Genomic DNA, 19,310 nt, shown 5'->3' with positions numbered 1-19,310 from the left:
GGCTGCTGAAATGAAGAACGACTTGGATTTGTGCACAAAAAGACAGTGAGCTCAGTTCAGATACCAGAAAAAATTCCTGGGCTGAACATATGTTAAGAGCACACCTAGGCTAATTATCTCCTGGGGGCTGGGGATAAGAACAGGCCCTCAGTTTGGCTGTACTTGTCGTAAGAGGCGACTAAACAGCCACCGGGTAGATGGGACTCGTCAGCCTGAGAAGGCAGCTCATCTGAGAGAAGGAAAACTCTGATCCCAAACCTCCACTGCCTTGTGGCTACATCCAGTTATGGAAAAGGCGTCAGGAGTCAACCTCGAGGCAAAATCTGGAGCCGGAGTCCCTGAGGCAGTTCATGGCTGAACACAGTCGTGTTCTGGCAACTCCTGCGAGGCCGCTGGAACCAACCGTATTGGCCTCTGCCTTTCCATTGGACCATTCCAGTGACGTGGAGAGGGGGGATTTGCTGCATGGGAAACAGTCTATCCTCCATATCTACCTTACCCAGGCTTCGTGCACTGGAGAGGACACTGTTCCAGAACCACCATTCAGAGTGCAATACCATAGTCTTCCGAGACTGAAGGATGCCAACAAAGTCCTTTATTGTAAGTGAATGCCTCCTCCATTGGCTAATGTTTTGCAGCAACTCCAGTGGGGGGGTCGAAGACGGGGACACAGAACTCAGGATTCTAGTCAAAAACAAAGTAGATCCTCGAAGCCTGCACTTCACCCATCGCTGTCGACAAGATATTCCACAGTTATAAGCATTGGTCTTCCCTACAGAACTGCTTTAGGGCCCAAACCTACCCAACTTTCCAGTGCTGATGTAGCTGTGCCAGTGGGGCACACAGTGCATCTTGCAGTGAGGGGGCACTCAGGGAGGCTTCCTCAAGGTAAGAGAACATTTGTTCCCTTACCTTGGGGCTGCATTATGGCTGCATCAGTGCTGAAAAGTTGGATAGGGTGCAGTCCTTAGGGTGCAACTCTTAGGGTGCACTCCTAATCAACTTTCCAACTAATCAACTTGCATAGCTGTGCCAGCGGGGCATGTGCTGCATCTTGCCGTTGGGGGGCAGTCATGGAGGGCTCCTCAAGGTAAGGTAATGTTTGTTCCCTTACCTCGGAGTTGCATTGCCCTTATGTCAGTGCTGGAAAGTTGGTTAGGATTGCACCCTTGGTAGTAAAAGAGCAGCACTTCTCATGTAACTTCATGGCTGTTCCAAGTCTGAGTGTGAGAAAGCAGGGCTGGAGGCTGAGCTCCATGGCTCAAAATAAGTCCTATGAGGTCACTATTTTCCTCTGCTCTTAGAGCACAGTGTCTTTAAAAACTGCATAACAGGCAAAATTCAACAGGTGGGGCTTTCATTTTTCTGGGGAAAAGATTCAGCTGCTGAATTTTCATCTGGCATGGTGCTCTTAAAGGGGAAAAAAAGCAGTTGGCAAGCCATAAAGTTCCCCATTTGACCACTGCAGCCCTCTCTTGCAGCATACTGAGCTGAGCATAGTAATTTAATCCTGATCAGAATGACCTCATGCGCTTTACTGAGAGCCATCTTGCAAAATAAATGTTTGAAATTGTTTCTAAAAAGGCAGAGAGATCATTTTGAAGTCACAGAGAAGTCTTTTGCCATCCTTTAGTCTTAGTTATGGTTCACAAAGTATCATTTACTTAAAAAAAAAATTAAAAAGAGGCACATATCTTAGGAAATCCCCCTTCTTTTCAAAACAACATCTGAGACATCCTTTGGCAGATTCCGCCAAGGTCATGGTGGCTGCCGACCTGCAATCCTGGGCTGATCCGCTGAAAACTCTGTGCTGACATCTGGTGGCCTTTGCTGAGCTGCCGTTGCACAGGCTCTGGATGCAAACATGCAAAAAAAGACCACCGGCTGTCGAGGCTGGAGGAAGAACCAAGGCACAGACAGCCCAATCCTTGGCATGTCTACTCAGAAGTAAGTCCCATTAGTGTCAATGGGGCTTACTCCGAGGAAAGTATGGATAGGATTGAGCAGAACAAATGTGCATTTTTTTTTTAAACTGTAAGTTCTGTGCAACAGAGATGTTCCTTGAGGACCAGAAACATAATGCAGGTGTGCCCAGGTATCTGCTGGGGTTCCATTCTGGACTCCCCATGGATACCTGAAACCATGGATGCTGGAGACTCCTTTAAAAAGATAGGGGAATGCTTTAAAAATCTTGATAAATCAATCAATTTTCCCCTATCTTTTTAAGAGGTGTCTCTGGTATCCATGGATAACCGAAACCATGGATACTGAATCTGTGCATACCGGGACATACCTTGACCAGGTTGGGCATCCCTAATCCTAAGTGCTTGGGACCAGAAGTGTTTTGGATATTGTATTTTTCCGTATTTTGGAATATTTGCGTATACATAATGCAGCAGCATAGCTGGAGGGGGTGCAAAGCACCAAAATTTTACTTGGTGCCTAATCATGGTGTGCAAGCAGTTCCCCCTCCCCTTCAGAGCCATTCTAGGCTGCTAGACCAGTGTTTCTCAAACGGTGGGTTGGGACCCACTAGGTGGATCATGAGTCAATTTCCGGTGGGTCCCCATTCATTTCTAGGTGTATTTTATTATATTATATTAGACCAGTGTTTCTCAAACTGTGGGTCAGGACCCACTAGGTGGGTCGCGAGCCAATTTCAGGTGGGTCCACGTTCATTTTAATATTTTATTTTTAATATATTAGACTTGACGCTACCATGGGATGTGACTGCATCTGGGGAACTGTGACAGACCTGTACTTTGAAAAGACTACTCTGTATATTCTTTTAACAATGACAGTTAATGGGACTTACTCTTGGGTGAGTGTGGGCAGGATTGCAGCCTAGAATTGCAGCCTAAACATTGTCTGGCTTGATGATGTCACTTCCGGTCATGACATCACTTCTGGTGGGTCCTGATGGATTCTCATTCTATAAAGTGGGTCCCGGTGCTAAATGTTTACTCTGCCAGGAAAGGAGTGGGAGGGGCTGCCCTGCCAAAGTGTCATAGCTGGAGGGGGGGCAAAGCACTAAGGTTTGCAGGGGGGTGCAAGGGGCCCCTCCCCCCTTTGGAGCCCTTCCAGGCAGGGGGAGCAAAACATAGGGGAGGGGCCCCTTGCACCCCCTGCAAAACTTAGTGCTTTGCCCCCCTCCAGCTATGCCACTGACATAATGAGGGATGCTGTGGGAGTCACACATGTATGAAACATACATGACTTTGTGTGTTTGGACTGGGCCACTCAAGGGCCTTTCCTGTGTCACGTGTGCATTCAAGGGGCAATTCTCCAGCAAGGGGCAATTCAAGGGGGGTCAGAGTGGTGCCTCTCTAGCCTTTGTCAATTCTATGGTGAAGCGCCTCTCTAGGAAGGCGAATGGGGGAACTCGCATCTTCCGTTCTGGACCGGAAGCCAGAAGAAAGAATGTCACCTTCCGGTTTAAACCGGAAGTGTCTGTCAGAGCCGGGGCGTAGAGAGAGAGAGACGCCTTTTCCCCGCGGCTCTAACACCCTCTGCGGCCTTCAAGGGCCAAGATCGCCCCCCCGGAGGCCTGCCTTTCCACCACAGAGAGGAAAGACTAGAGCGGCAGCGACCGGAAGAGTCGCTCTAGCCTTTTCCTCCTCGATGGTTCCCGCCTTTCCTTTCGCGCAAGCTGTGCGCATGCGCACTGGCGGGCGGGTGTGCGTGTCTTTAAAACGTCCCTTCCGGCCCACCCCGGAAGTCGTGCGGGCGGTGTCGCCGCGAAAGTCTTCCGGGTAGGCGGGCGGTTCCCCAACCCTGAGCAGAGCGCTGCGGCCGGCCATGGAGTGAGGAGGCGGCGGCCGGGACCGACCGGGGCGGGTGAGCGGCAGGGCCGGTGTGTGTGGGGGCGGGGGCCAGTGAGGGGATTGTCGCCCCCCCTTCACGGCCTCTTCTCTTCTCTCCCCTCCCGCAGGCAGGACGGAGCCGCCGGACCAGACGCCGCCGAGAGCAGCGGGCGACCCCGCAGCCCCCCCGCAGGAGCCGCCTGAGCCCCCCCGCTGCCTCCCCTCCCCCACCAGCGTCCCCCTCGCCAGGCCTGAGCCTCCCCCCACACGCCCCCTTCCCCCGCCCAGGCCCCCCTGCACAGCCCAGGCAGCAGCCCCAGAAGCCCCCAGGCCTGAGCCCCCCACTGCTTCTTTCTCCCCTCACCCAGGCCCCCCCTGTACTGCCCAGGCGGAAGTCCCAGAAGCCTCCCTGCCAAGCCTGAGTCCCCACCCAGGCCCCCTGCACAGCTGGGGAAGGAGCCCCAGAGCCCTCTTGTGCTCCCCCACCCACCCTCTGCTTCTGCAAGCCTCACTGGCCCCCCTGAGTTCTGCCCCCCAGGAAAAGGCCTTGAGCCCCCTTCAGCCCCCCTCCCAGCTCTGGGCCATCAGCATAGCAAGGGGAAGCTTCCTTCTTGCTTTGCACAGCTGCTGCTTCTTCGTTCTCCTCCTTGCAAGAAGTAAAAGCCTCCTTGCCCTCCTCCTCCTCTCCTTCCCCCCCTGCCACTTGCTTGCCAGGAGGGTGCTCAGCCTCTCCTCTTTCAGTTGCTCTCTTTTCCAAGTTTCAAAGGGCCACCCTGAGCCTCCCTTCCAGGCCAGCAGCAAACTAGGGTGTGTGTGTGGGTGTTTTCCTCTTACTTTGCAGGGGGAGCACAGCTGCAAAAAAGACAAGGGCCAGCAGTTTCCTCCTTGTAAGCAGTAAATGGATTTGCCTTTCCTCTCCCCACCTTGCCAGTTGTGAAGCTTGCTCACCAAGAAGGGAGTGCTACTGCTTGCCTTCCCCGTGCGTGCGTGTGCGCGCGCGCGCCCCCCAAGCCTGCCAGCTGCCCCCTCCCCAGCTTGCAGCATTCCTGTTTTATGCTGTGCAGAGGGGAAGACTGCGCCCATGAGGGAGTACAAAGTCGTGGTTTTAGGGAGTGGGGGGGTGGGTAAGTCAGCCTTGACCGTGCAGTTTGTCACTGGGACGTTCATTGAGAAGTACGACCCCACCATCGAAGACTTCTACCGCAAGGAGATTGAAGTGGACTGTTCCCCATCAGTACTTGAAATCTTGGACACCGCAGGGACAGAACAGTTTGCTTCCATGCGGGATCTCTACATTAAGAATGGCCAGGGGTTCATCCTAGTTTACAGCCTGGTAAACCAACAGTCTTTCCAGGTAATAAATACAGTTGTATTTTTTAAAAAAAAACCTGTTGCAGCAATTGCTGCAGGGAACTTGAGGTTATTTGCAATAAAAACTGGTATTCATGAGCACTATTGCTGCAGCAGTGAGTTTGGCCATAACACTCAGAAACCCACTTTTCCTTTCATTTTATTACGTTCAGCAGCCTCTCACTTTGAATTCCAGAGATAACTTTGGACAGAATGAATTGTTGCTGATTCTCAGTAACTAAGAGCTGTAGCTGACTTGTGTTCTGGTTTTGGTCAGGATATGTGGGTGTGGTGTTGGGTAACCTGTTTTAAGTCTCTTGCTGTGATTTTTAACTAAACAGCTTGCTCTGGAAATCCAGTTTCAAATATATTCAGTCATAAGCCTGGATCTGCTTAGGCAGCTATCTTGGGTATGTGTGCGCTAGCTGCCCCAGTTCCCTAGGGATGATTTGCCTTATGGGAGAGTGAAGAGTGTCTGTTCTACTTGTGTGACACTCAAGCATGCAGCTACAAGCTGGTATCTAAACAAAAATCACTTTTTAGAAGGGGTGTGAATCTAGGCATACCACCATCCATATGTACAAAATTCAAGACTGTTCTCTGCTGCAAGAAACATGCGATGTATATTATTGCATTGGACGAGGAGAAACAAAATGGGGACATGTATGTGTATATTCTTAGACTTGGCTGAAGTAGCATATGGGGCTTGGGATTGTCTTCCACCCAAAAAGGTGGGTTTGGTGGAGGGACTTGAAGGAAGTAAGATGTAGGAAACAGTTCCAGGCATAAGGGGCAATGGGGGGCAGATTTGTTTGAGAGACTGAGAGACCTTTGGACTACTGAGGGTGTTGCTGGGTAAATGGAAGTTGCAGGCAGAAATGAGTTGGGCTGCAAGACTGAAGAGAGAGGCATCGCAAAGCAAAAGGAGCTGTGTCTTTTGGTTAGAGGTGAAGGACTTGGACAGCAGAAGTCTTGCCATCTCCTTGAGGGCCAGGATGGGTGAGAGAAGAAGCCGGCTCCCTGGAGAGCTGTGCAAGGCTTCTTCCTGGCTCCAGCAAACTTGCTGAGTTGGATAGACTCCCGCTTCTTGGCAGAGCCTCCCACACCCACGCAAAGAGGCTGGAGCAGAGCGCAGGAGAGGATGCACAGTCAGATAAATGTTATCTAGATTTCCAGCCCCTTTTTCCTTGGCATTCCTTTCCTGTTGCATCTGGTGGAGTCTCTTTGCTGCCCGCAATATCTTGTGCCTTCCAGCAGAGAGGCAGCTTAATAACCCCTCCAGGCCCCAGGGTCTGCACTGGAAGATCTATCTCTCTCAAGTGGGCCAGTGATATGTTCTTGCACTTCAGTTGCTCAGGGGCTTTTTCAGCCTGGCTAATCAAAAGGAAGTGGGCGTAAGCCTTCCAGTGTGACCGCATTGATAATTGTTGCTTTCAGGGCTTAATTACTTCTGTGTCTGAAGGTTGTGCAAGTAGCTGTAGATCTTGTGCGACTTATTTATAGCCAGGCTGCAAGTTGTAGCAGTTGTAGGAAATGTCTATTGCATGTGTCTTTGGGAAGGCAACTGAAGGCCTGCACACAGCCTTGACACCCCTCCCCAAAGCAAAACCTGAGGCTCAGCCCACCAGTGATTGATTGTGCCCTGCCAGCCCTCCTGTTTTATCAAACAGGTGGACCAACATAAGCCCTGCTGGATCAGGCCAAGGGCCCATCAGGTCCAGCTTCCTGTGTCTCACAGTGGCCCACCAGATGCCTCAGGGAGTACTAGAGGCAAGACAAATAGAGACCCATATCCACTTCCGCCGCTCCCTTGTGTCTGGCATTCAGGCATAGGCTTCCTCTGAAAAGCAGAGGTTGAATGTAGTCATCATGGCTTGTAACCTGTGATGCACTTTTCCTCCATAAATCTATCCAGTCCCCTTTAAAAGGCAACCAGGCCTTCAGATGCTATCACCGCATCCTGTGGCAAGGAGTTCCACAGATTAACTACTGAGAACATCATGCTTCTGTGTTGTTTGTATCTACACATTTGTATCTCTACACATTTGTATCTCATCGCTTAATGATTGTAGAAGCTAGGCAGGCTTAGTTTTGGAAATCACTATAAAGACAAGAGCCTCCTTACTCACTTGATTTTCTTCCTCAGGACATCAAGCCAATGAGGGATCAGATTGTCCGTGTGAAAAGATATGAAAAGGTCCCTCTCATCCTAGTGGGAAACAAGGTGGATTTGGAGTCGGAGAGGGAGGTCTTGTCGGCAGAAGGCCGGGCGCTGGCCCAGGAGTGGGGCTGCCCCTTCATGGAGACCTCTGCCAAGAGCAAAACCATGGTGGATGAACTGTTTGCGGAGATCGTCCGGCAAATGAACTATGCCTCACTGCCTGAGAAGCAGGATCAGTGCTGTACAACCTGCATCGTCCAGTGAGGGGGAGGAAGCAAAACCTCAATCATGGCCATACAGAGCAGGTGGGTGGCATGTTCATGGCAACTCCCTCTCCCCTCCCAGGGGTGGGTGTGTGTGAGAGGGGGGCGGGGCTTGGAGTGGATCAGATCATGACATGTTTGTTGAACATATTGATGTGTTGAAGTTGTGGGGGGGGGGACAGGGCAGTGTGCCCAGGGACAGTACCTTGCCTTAGTTTCCCCCATTGAGTTAGTCACTGCACTCGTTTTTGCTGTGCACTGCTTGTGCGCAAGTACAGAAAACCACTTTCCCAGCTCTCCTGCATGCTGGTCTTCGCAATGGAAGCGGCAAGTGTCTTGGGGAGCAAGCTGCCTTGTATGGAGTCTGGCTGCCGATCCATCTGGTCTTTTTTCAGCAATGCGACCCCTCTCTCCCGGGCTGTGCCAGGCTTGCATTGTCATTTCAGCAAAGGGGCTGCAAAGCATATACAGTTGTCCCGCCATATCTGCAGGTGCAGCACCTGTGGCTTTGATTCAACGTGGGTGCTGAGCCTGCATCTGGAGAGCCTCACAGGACCTGCCAGATGTGACTGGAAGCACTTTCCAGTTGCATCTAGCAGGCCCTTCCTTGGAAATCGGTATCAGTGCAGAGGGTGTGTGTGTCCTGATACGGATCCCCTGCAGATACTGAGGGCACAGTGTGTGATGGAGAATAAGAACTCTGCACTACAGTTCTCAGGGACTGGATCAGAAGCACTTAGGGTTTGAACTGAGGCACTGCTCCTTTCCCCAGGGCAAGTGAGCAGAATGCAAGGGTGCCCAACTCTCTTCTCCAGTAGAAAGCAGTGGGTGGCAGGAAGTTGAGCTGTGTCTGGCGTTTGGGCTTCCAGGTTCAGCCATGGTTATCAGTGGGGAGGCCCATTGTGTTTCTTCCAGGACGCTTGTTCCAAGGGTGACCCATCTGTGCTGAACCTCCTTCTCCTGTTGGCTGCAATCCTGGGCATTCTTCTTGGTCAGGAAGCCCCATGGAATAGCTCGGTCCACTGCACTCCACAAACATGTGCTAAATTGCACTGCTCCTCTCCAAGCGCGAGGTGGCTGTCCAGGGCACCTGAGTGCACCTCCTTCTAAGGAGCAGGCATTGCTCAGCTCATTATTATTATTTTATTAATTTATACCCCGCCTTTTTGCCCAACGGGCACACAAGGCGGCTTACAAACACTTTAAAAAATACACCGTTAAAAACAATCATTAAGAACAATTTACAGTAATTAGAAAATCTAAAAACAAACAAACCCCGTGGATTTTCATATAAAAAGCAAGAATGGCAAAGGCCTCATGCAAGCAGTTTCCTAAACACACATCAGCAGCTGTGCAAATCCTTAGAAGCGTGAAGGAAAGAGTAGTTGCTGAGGGCAGCTGTTCCCATGTTAAAGGTAGCCTGTTGACTCGAGAGGGCTGATGGGGTGCATTTGGGTGCGTCAGCTGCCAGTCCCCTAAATGTTCTAGGACAGGGGTGTCAAATTCATTTCATACGGAGGGCCACATAGCATTCTTGATGGCTGCTGAGGGCCGGAAGTGATGTCATTAGGCAAGAAGTGATGTCATTAAACAGGTCATAACCAACAATAAACACTTTTTTCTCACTTAGGAACCCATTAGCTGCAAATGACAAAAGAGAAAATATACAAAACTTGATCGTATTTCAAGATATGGGAGAGCCGAATTTTCATGAGGGCTGCCCTTTTAGCAGTAACACCTCAGCACTACTCAGCAGCTGAAAGCCTGAGGGCCATATAAAAAGCTTCCGCGGGCCACATCCTGCCCCTTGGCCTTATGTTTGACACCCCTGTTCTAGGACAACTGTGCTGAGGGGCTGCCTCTGAGTTTGTGTCTGGGTTGCATCCCCCATCAGTGGCTTGAAATGAAATCAAGTGCCTTGCATACTGACCTTGTGTAAGACCCCCATGCTGGGCTTGGCTGGCTGGCTTCCATTGCACCTCCCTCCAATTAAGCTTTGTAAGTAAGGCCTTATTTCCTCATGACTTTTGACGGGACTGGAGGAGAGTTGTGCTCTTTGGGGTGACTTCACAAGTGGGAGAGTGTTGTCCTCAGGTAAAGCTGCCTTGCGCAGTGTCGGTAATCCATCTAGCCAAGTGTGGACTCTGATTGGCAGGTTCTCTTCAGGGCTTCAGGCATGGAGGTTGCCCAGAAACTGTTGAAAACCACCCCCTTAAGTTTTTTCTTCTGTGGTAGACAGTACAGGAAAAATGGTGTGTGTGTGTGGGTGGTGGCTTTTTCCTCTTTGGTTACTTGGAGACACCCTTGAACCAGGTATCTGCGGTTGGTGGTTTCTTTGAATCTTGCAGCGCCCACCTCCTCCTCTCTGTTCACCCAAGCCAGCCCTCCCCCCCCCCCCGAAGGTGGAAGAACCAGAAAGAGGGTCTCAATTGTCTTGATGGCAACACTAGCTGTGCAGCTTGTTAGTTGCGCGCTCTCAAACACACCATGAGAAGAGACACCCAAGATCCTTGAGTGCCAGAAGGAGCTGGAGGGACTGGGTTGGGGGTACCCAGAGGTTGGTGGCCTGGGCCTAGAGAGGCATTGCTGTTGAAGCTGGGGCAGCTGGTGAGAGGGGAGCCTAGTCCCTGCCCACTGCTTGAATGCTTGTTTGTGTCTCGCAATAGCATGAGTCTGCTCCTGACCCGCTGTTTGTCTCGACTGCAGATAGAACTCAGAGGACGTCTGCACAGATGCTGCTGCTTTGGAGACCTCTTTCAGCCCAGGCTGCCGAACTGAGCCTTGTTAATCCCGTGTCTCTCTCAAGAGCACACTTCCAGGCATCGGAGTGCGGACGGTCGCTGGTGTTGGCCACGGGGAACCCTCGGCCTGCACCGGAAGTGCTTAGCATGTGTACCATATGTTTTTGAAATATGTTCTTTTATCTCTCAGTCCTCTTGGTTTTTTTATAGCTAAGTTCCTATTAATGGCTAATATGCAAAGGGTTCCTTTTTAATATTTTGATTTCTTTAATTGATTTCCAAAACGTGTATTTATTAAACTTTAAGAAGAAACTCAGTATTACCCATTCAATGCCTTTTTAAAGAAAGTTTTAACGGAGAATAAAAGTGAGCCTTAAACAAATGGTTAACTTCTGTATATTACCTCACATCCATGCTTGAGTTGCAAAAAGGTGTGCGTTCCTCCAAACCGTTCTAGGTTGAGCCTTTGAAACGTTCTGTTGCGCGTGGTGGTGTCCTAGGAAGGGTCACTTGGCCTTGTGAGGGTTTCTCATCCTGTCTTCACAGCCTGTTCTAGTGACTGGTCAGATGCGAAGAGAGCTCCGTAGCAGGGACTGGAGGCATCCAACAAGCTGTCCGTGTGGGTTTGCTCTGTTATCACATGGTATTCAGATTCTGTGTGTGTTCTGTTTTGTTTTACTTGATGCAGCCATAGTGTTGGAAATCACCATTGCGTCCTTTTGTTTGTTCAGCTTCCTAATTCCTGATTTCAGGTGTGATTTTTTCCAGTATGCCTTCTTGGAAAGAGATCTGCTGTCTCCCAGGGTTTATGTTCTGAGGCAAATGCTAATTCTAGTTTCCCCAGTAGGATCAAAACATCGTCTGGTGGACTTTCTTTCACGCGTATAAATCAAACACAAATACAAATGACTTCATTTTCTAGTTCTTAAATATAGTTTCCCTCCTAATATTTTGCAGCAATAGCTGTTCCTTGTTTGGTGCGCTGTTGCACTGTTTTCTTTGGTGGGGGGGGGTGTAAGTTCGGTTTCTGGTGGACCACTTAGCATTAGTTGGTACAATGGGGGGAAGCGTGAGCAGTAACTCCATGTGAAGCTACATTACTCGGCCATTGCCTTCTTTACAGCTTAACTGATTCAGCCTATTTTGTCTGGATACTTGAAGTCTTTGGACAGCGCCACAGGTATTGAGCAGAATAAAGATGATGGATCATCAGTAGTTGGTTCTTTAAGTTCCTATTAACACAGCTGTTTGCTTATGTTGGAGACTTTTCTCCTTAGCAGTGATTTGAGAAGTTGTTTGTTCTTCCCCCCCAGTTGAAATAATTGCCGCTCTCTTAATTGTGTCAGTTGTAGGTTGAAGAGCCCACCTTAATACATCATTTGGACCTACTTCTACAGGGTTATGCGATACTGTGGTAAAGGCCATGGACTCTCTTAGCAGGGCAGCTCAGTATCTCTAATGAAAGAGAGGCCGCAGCTCTTTAGATCTTGAGAGTTGTTTGAATCCTACAGAAGAGAAGGAAAACAGTTCTAGCCTTGGCTCTCCAGATTCCTAAATTTCTGCAGGAGAGGGGGGTTCCATTGGGTCTACTCTTTAATAGACCTAAAACATACAAATGTTTCTTCAAGTATCTGGTATGTAGCAGGTGTGCCAAGGGAACACAGTTGAAAGAGATGGTTTGCTTTCCTTAGAGAAGACTGCGAGAGAGATCTTGCAATGCCGCAAAACCTGTGGTTCTTTCCTCTGTGTTCTGACTGACCTTTAATTAAAGTTTTAATAAAAACTTCCTCTGCATCTTAATTAAACTTGGCATCTTAACAGGGAGGCAAAACCTGTATCAGCAAGCATGTCCTTTTTGGTGGTGTTCCTTTTGGTGCAACGTGGAACAAAGGACTGAGCGTTTACCTGAGGTTTCCTCATAGATTGAAACGAGAGTCATAGATTGAGAGTCGCTTGGTAGACTAAGGGTTGAAGCAACCTGCGTATGTTCACAGTATGCTGAGGTCTGTTTCCTGGGAACTGTGCCTTGAAGATAGGCTGCCATGTGTAGCCTTCCTCTTTGGTTTCAGCAGGGCTTGTTGATGGGCTGTGTTCTTGTCCTTTTTCACATGTGTGTGCGGTGATGAGCGGGGCTCTTCAACAGATGTTTCTCTCCCAAACCATCTCTAGTTAACTATTCCCTTACTGAATTTGAGAGGGCGCCGTCTCCCAGACTAGCAGTCCCCCTAGGATGAAGCCTCTGTCTTCTTGTTGCACATGGGGAGGGGCAGGCAAGACCCACTGCTCTGGAATGCGCGGATGCAGTTATTCTGATACTCAGTGGCATAGCTGGGGAGGTGCAAAGCACATAGTTTTGCAGGGAGCCTCACTGCCCTGTGAAAGCGGCCATGCCCCCTCCCCTTCAGAACCATTCTGGGCAGGGGATCAAAATGGAGGTATACTCCTCTGTTTTGCTCCTCCTGCCCAGAATGGCTCCGAAAGGGAGGGACAGGGACTGCTTGCACACACTGGTGAGGCTCCCTGCAAAACTTAGTGCTTTGTACTCCCCCCAGCTATGCCACTGCTGATACAGATTGAGAAATAACCACTTTCTAAGAATATGGTAGCGAATATTTTGCAGGGATGCAGCTAACAGGCACAATGCTTGAAAAGTACCTGAAACAAATCCTAAATATATCCAATGTACTGTATCCTTACTGGTGAAAAATGAAATCTCAATTTTAGCAAATGCGTCAACATCCAACAGTGCTCATAAAGCTTGTAAACTTTAAAAAAAGGTCTCCTTTTTTCCCTTTCTGATTTCATGCATTCTTATTTTGTAAGACAACCCTACAGTCCCACCTGTTTGTAACTTTTTTAATAAAATAGATACCTGTATTACCAAAGCTGGGTCTCTGCAGTCTTTCCTGATATAGCTGTGGTCATGGGGTGCTCTCTTTACTTGCATATTCATCTGTGTTTAAATATATGTGCTGCTTTCCTGCCCTCTCCCCTGTGAAGTGGTTGGGAGAGAGGTGGGGGAGGGGGTCAGATTAGAGCCAGCAATCACAAATCAGTCTAGAAGGGGGGTTGTCATCTTTTTGAACGGTCTCCATTTCTTAGCTCATAGTATCTAGATCCTGTCCAAATTCTCAGATGTGGGGAGGGGGGCTGTGTGCCCATCTCTAGTGACTGGATCAATAATATAAAACTGGGGCCAATTTCTTCTGTAGGGAGAACTCTTTTAATATATGGACGTTAGTTTTAAATGAGAATGTCTAGAATCCTAGGTCTTTGCTGAAAATCTAATCACTTTGGGACCTGCTTTGTACTGAAAAGGCAATAGTTAGGAAACATAACTGATGATGGAGTGTGACGGTCTCCTCTAGTTGGCTTCCAATAGTATAACTGGGTTCAGTTTTTCAACATAAAATAGAAAATGAACTGGAGAGTTCAAAAACAATGAAAGGGAGGAGTTTAAACAATATCTGTACCGGATAAAATCACAAAGGTAGAACCAAACAAGATGGGTCTTCATAAGGGTTTTGGAAGCCCATAGGTGATGTAGCCAAGTCAGACCTCCCCAACAGTCCTTATTCAGTGGCCATCTCCTGCAGCTCAGCCATGTTGCATATGCTGAATGTGCCTGGTTCAGTTCTTGACCCTCTGGTGGCATGTCCACTCTGCTTCCTATTGGAGTGGACAATATCAGGCCAAATGGATTGTTGATCTGGCTCCTTGGGTGTCAACTTTATGGGACTATACTTGCTCAGTGGTCTTCGTAGTTCTTGCCCCGATAACTTGGTGGTACAACTCTTGAACAGGCACATTAACCCACTTCCTCCTTTCTGAGAAGGAGAAAACCCTGGATCTGACGGTCAAAGCAAGATGGTTCACCCTGTTAAAATGTTTCATTCTGGGCTAGGTTCAGGGATAATCAATGCTGTTAAAAGGTTTATTTTAATTCTACTTTGCTGGGGGGGGGGGAAAACAAGTGGTGCCCACAATACAGTACTGATTGTCATCTGATTGATACAACCAAGATTGTATCTTAATCCCAATTCTAGATGATTAAACAGACTTTCTTGGAGAAGGGAGATAGTGTGTTGATTGTATGATTGCTGTTGGATGCCAGGAGGGTCTGGTGGTTCAGGAGTTAGACCTGGAAGATTCTGGGTTGAATACCCACTCAGCCATAAAGCTTATTGGGTGACTTTGGGCCAGCCACCATTTCTCAACCTTGCCTATCTCACAGGGATGTCGTGAGGACAAAAGGAAGGGGGGAATTATGTACACCCCCCAGAGCTCCTTGGGGAAGGGGTAATCTGAAAATGAAAAATACTGAAAGATGTAGTGTAGAGAAACTTGTAGCCTAGCCTTTCTTCTCTTCTGATGGCAGAATTTAAGAAAAAGTGGAATCTGCTTTTTTCATTGTTGCATTGTATACATTCCAGTACACTTTTAAAAAAAGGTTCTAGTCCTCTTGTGCGTATACTAAAAAGCATAGCAGCACCGTGCTACCTTTCATACCTCAGGCCTTCTGCGATGCTTTTCCTGTGCAGTAGGTGGAACAGTTTCCTCTGATGTTATACAGGGAAATTTAAAAGCTTCTCTGAACATCTTAAGGCTGCTTTCAGCCTTGCAGGCCTGGCCTTGGTGGTAGCGTTTGCAGGGTGTTCAGCACCCAAGGGCGTGGCTTTCCGTGAAGAACTGTGATCAGCACTTCCTCTTTGACAGATTAAGCCCTAGGCGGGGTCCGTGCCTGAGCCAAGACCAGAGAGGGTGGGGCCCTTGTCAGATATAAGACCAAAAGCCAAAAGTTAGAGGGGAAAGAACTAATCGGATCCAGCAAAGAGGAAATGGAATTAAATAATCATTTTATTGCATCTTAACCTGTTAAGATGCAATAACAGGCTGGCAAGAAAAATTTGGCTGGGTGTGCAAGTAAATGCAAGACCCAGCAAGGAGTTGGTGCAAAAACTCTTTTGGTCTGCCTCTGTTCACCACATTGCACCAGCTTTCGATATTACTCACTAGGAAGGTCAACACCCGCGAACCGGAAATGGGCCAGAGAGATCAGGCAGTTAAGCTTTTAGTGAAGCCACTATCAGCCTTGCTGGTTCAGTGGGCTTACCGTAATTATTTTGCAACCGTTCAAGGTATAAATGTCTTGGGTGTGCTGTTAAAAAAAATATCCACAATCTGTACTGTAGTTAAGTATGCGTAAATGAAATGAAAGTGTTTTCCCTTTCTGTGTTTACCCTGCCTCCATCTCTCTTGCCCTGGTGGTTTTTAGATGGTAAGCACATTGGGGCAGAGACCTCTTCTTCCACTCTGTTTAAAGCAGTGGTTCCCAACTTTTAGGAGCCTGCGGACCATTGAGGCAAAAATTGGAATTGTTGTGGACCATATGCAATCTCCCCCCCCCCCACCCCACACCCCTGCAACCAAAAAATGCAACTAAATTTATAACGGAACAGGTTTATTAGATTTATTTTTGGAGACAACTGTGGGTTGCTGCTTTTGTTGCCAGCTGTGGGCAGTCCATTCTCTGCCCTCTCTGGTGGCCTGTGGGTGAGTGCTCGCTCAGCATGATGCTAGAAGTGATCAAAGACAATCTTTTTTTTTTTGTGAGACATCATGGACCACTTCTCAGGGACCACTTGTAGTCCGTGGACCATGGGTTGAGAACCAGTGGTTTAAACTGTGTCATATGCACCCATAGCATATGGGTGATTAGTAACTGTTTTTGAAAGGGTTAAAATGCGTTCATAGCATCATACAATTCACTTACAATATGATAGTTAACAAGAGTAATTTGACTGGATACAAGGGCAATGAGTCCCAGTCAGGCATGCGGCAAACCTCACTGCCAGAGTCTGAAATTTAAACTTGTGGCTTGATTTGTGCAAACAGCCAGGAGAGGGCAGCCTTCTAAAGCAAATAAGCCTCATGCTGAATGAACTAGGCTGTGCATAAATGTTTTCTTCCAGGAAAGAGAGGGGCTAACCCTGGTTGCTCTGGGAGGGTATAAATCAGCGGTGCCCAAACCCCGGCCCTGGGGCCACTTGTGGCCCTCAAGGACTCCCAATGCGGCCCTCAGGGAGCACCCAGTCTCTAATGAGCCTCTGGAGATTTGTTGGAGCCCACACTGGCCAGACGCAACTGCTCTCAGCATGAGGGCGACTGTTTGACGTCTCGGTGAGCTGTGGGATGAGGGCTCCCTCCACTGCTTGCTCTTTGACATCTGTGATGCAGTAGCGCCAGCAAAGGAAAGGCCAGCCTTGCTTTGTATAAGGCTTTTTATAGGCCTTGAGCTATTGCAAGACCATTCATTCATTCATTCATTCATTCATTCATATAAGTTCATCTTTAATATATTAATTTATGTAAACTTACGTAAATTTATTCAGATTTTAAATGTAAATTGATTCTTTTTTCCCCCTGGCCCCCGACACAGAGAGACAATGTGGCCCTCCTGCCAAAAACTTTGGACACACCTGGTATAAATTATTACAAAAAGCAACAGGGCCAAGCAATGACTGCTGAAACAATGACACGTGCGCTCCTCGTAGTTTCAGAGATATGGCATAGCCTTGTTAGTGAATGGTTCCAACAGCCGGCTTCCTACACCATGGCTTCCTTGTGAGGAAGCTTCTGGAACCATTCATTGTGCCATATCTTCAAAACTACATAGAATATCTCTAAAAGTGTAGCAAGAGCGAAGCCAAAAAAATTCCTACTGCATTTATATTATTATAATTATTATTTATTAACAGTATTTATATACCGCTTTTCAACTAAAAGTTCACAAAGCGGTTTACAGAGAAAAATCAAATAACTAAATGGCTCCCTGTCCCAAAAGGGCTCACAATCTAAAAAGATGCAAATGAATACCAGCAGACAGCCACTAGAGCAGACAGTGATGGGGTGAGGTGGGCCAGTTACTCTCCCCCTGCTAAAAAAAAGGAGCACCCACTTGAAAAAGTGCCTCTTACCCAATTAGCATTGGGTGGAATATTAACTTCCACCCTTACAAAAGCTATATCTCCACCAGTCCCTCTTATGACTAATCTTTAAATCCAGAAATTATTACTCTCTCCTCTTACGAAAAGTCAATTATTGGTTTCCAGTTATTCATAAAGTTCTTGGTTGTATAATTTTTTTTGCCAAAAGTTTTCTCAGTTTCACAGGTCTGTGTAATGTACTCGTACCAAAAGATTAGGGCCTGCTGACAGCTGGTATCAAAACATTTTAGGGGACTTCCACAACAGGTGGAAAGCCTGAATCTGGAGTGCATTTGGTCCAAGGTGACTTACAGATGTCTAGTCATGTGCAATCACATCACGGTGTGGCAGTTGGAAGGATTTCTACAGGAATGACCAGATAACGAAGTGCACCTTCTTTAAACAAAGTGATGTATCCATATTGGGAGGTAAAGGGGACCAGAGATTTTGCAGGGGGAAGGAAAAGAGAATGTGAAGCTTGCAGCACCTGAAAAGTAGCAGGAAGCATCAGCACTCAAATGGGCAAGTGGGATTTATAACTGGAATTCAAGTGGGATGAGCAAAACATTTCTCTCTGCAAAACATTTGGTCCATTAACATTGATATGGTACAAATGCCTGGGATCCCTGAACCTCCCTCTCTCCAGCTATTCCCAAGGCCATCTGCAGATGAACTAAAAGCAAATCCCAAACTTTCTTGTGCCCCCAGTGGTGAGGGGCTTAAAGTTGCCATAACTTAAGGGCAGAAAGTGATGGAAGGACATGGTTCAAATTTCAGATGGGGAAGTGACTTTTCTGTGCAGTTGATTAAAAGTGTCTTAATTTAGAACAGTGGTTCTCAAGTTTTTTTAGCATTGAGACCTACTTTTTAGAATGACAATCTGGGACCCACCAGAAGTGATGTCATTAATCTGGAAGTGAAGTCATGGCCAGAACAACCTCATCAAACAGGAAATTTTTTTTGACAATACAAGGCTGCAGTCCTATCCAAACTTACCCAGGTGTATGCTTCATTGACTATTGTTGTTAAACGCATATACAAAGCTATTTAACTGTACAGATCTGTAACATGTCCCCAGATGCAGTCACATACCATCAAGCCTAATATATTAAAAATAAAATATTGAAATGATTGGTGACCCACCAGAGATTGGCTTGTGATCCACTTAGTGGGTCCTGACCCACAGTTTGAGAAACACTGACTTGGAATATTCAAAGTGTATTGGCGTAAATGGGAATAGAGCTGAACAACGTGGTGTGTTTCAAAGCAACGGGTGGATGTCTTGGCCAGGTGTCTTGCTCTGTGGAAAAAGTGAAGCGGCAGACCCCAGGTGCCCCTCTCGGAAATAAACGGACCCCTTCCCCATCATAAGTAACCAATGTACATAGATATGAGTAGTTCTTGATGACCCCTGCAATTGTATGTTTTGGCTTAACCACAGATTGGTCCAGGTGTCAGGTCCTGATGGTTTTTAAAAAAAAAAAATTTCTGTTAGTTGCTGGTGTTAATGTTAGTCATTTGTTTAAAAACAGAAAAGCTGCACCTGCTAGAATATGAGCAACGATCAAGTTGGGCGAACTCCAGGCTTGTATAGCAGAGAGGGGGTTGCTCTTGGGGTTTGGCTCGACGGACAGTGTCATTTCCATCTTCAGGGGGTTTACTAGCAATGATGACCAGCTTTGGATAGAATCCAGTTCTTGGTTTAAATCCAGTGATACATACAACCTTTAAGGTTTGGGTTTTAGCACAATATCTACCTCTCAGTTTTGCAGAAACTCAGAAGAACTGCAGGCAAATAAAGCTTTTCTGCTGTCATTTGCCGGGGGGGGGGGTACAGATTTCTCTCCCCAGCAGCTGTCCTTTTCCACTCGCTCTCCCCTACAGAAGTTGCCTGCCTTCCTCATCTAGTGCAGTCTGAAAATTCTGCGAGGACCAGGAGGCAGGCGCCCCTTTCTCTTGCAGCTCTCGCATCCCAGAGTGTCAGGACCTTGCCAGCAGCTAAGCTG

General features: G+C 47.8%; 1 protein-coding gene across 1 annotated transcript; it reads left to right on the top strand.

Moving 5' to 3' along the window:
* The first annotated feature begins 3,757 nt into the window (after positions 1 to 3,757).
* RAP2C (RAP2C, member of RAS oncogene family) lies at positions 3,758 to 13,190 on the top strand. Its single transcript, XM_066640023.1, has 4 exons — positions 3,758 to 3,837; positions 3,932 to 5,157; positions 7,300 to 7,619; positions 10,284 to 13,190. The coding sequence occupies exons 2-3, from the start codon at positions 4,885 to 4,887 to the stop codon at positions 7,576 to 7,578; spliced, it is 552 nt and encodes a 183-aa protein (XP_066496120.1). The 5' UTR covers positions 3,758 to 3,837; positions 3,932 to 4,884; the 3' UTR covers positions 7,579 to 7,619; positions 10,284 to 13,190.
* Positions 13,191 to 19,310: the final 6,120 nt, after the last annotated feature.

The sequence above is a fragment of the Tiliqua scincoides genome, chromosome 12, assembly GCF_035046505.1.
Source record: "Tiliqua scincoides isolate rTilSci1 chromosome 12, rTilSci1.hap2, whole genome shotgun sequence".
Classification (NCBI taxonomy): domain Eukaryota; kingdom Metazoa; phylum Chordata; class Lepidosauria; order Squamata; family Scincidae; genus Tiliqua; species Tiliqua scincoides.
The sequence above is the reverse complement of the archived record's forward strand: the minus strand, read 5'-3'. Positions and strand labels throughout refer to the sequence as shown.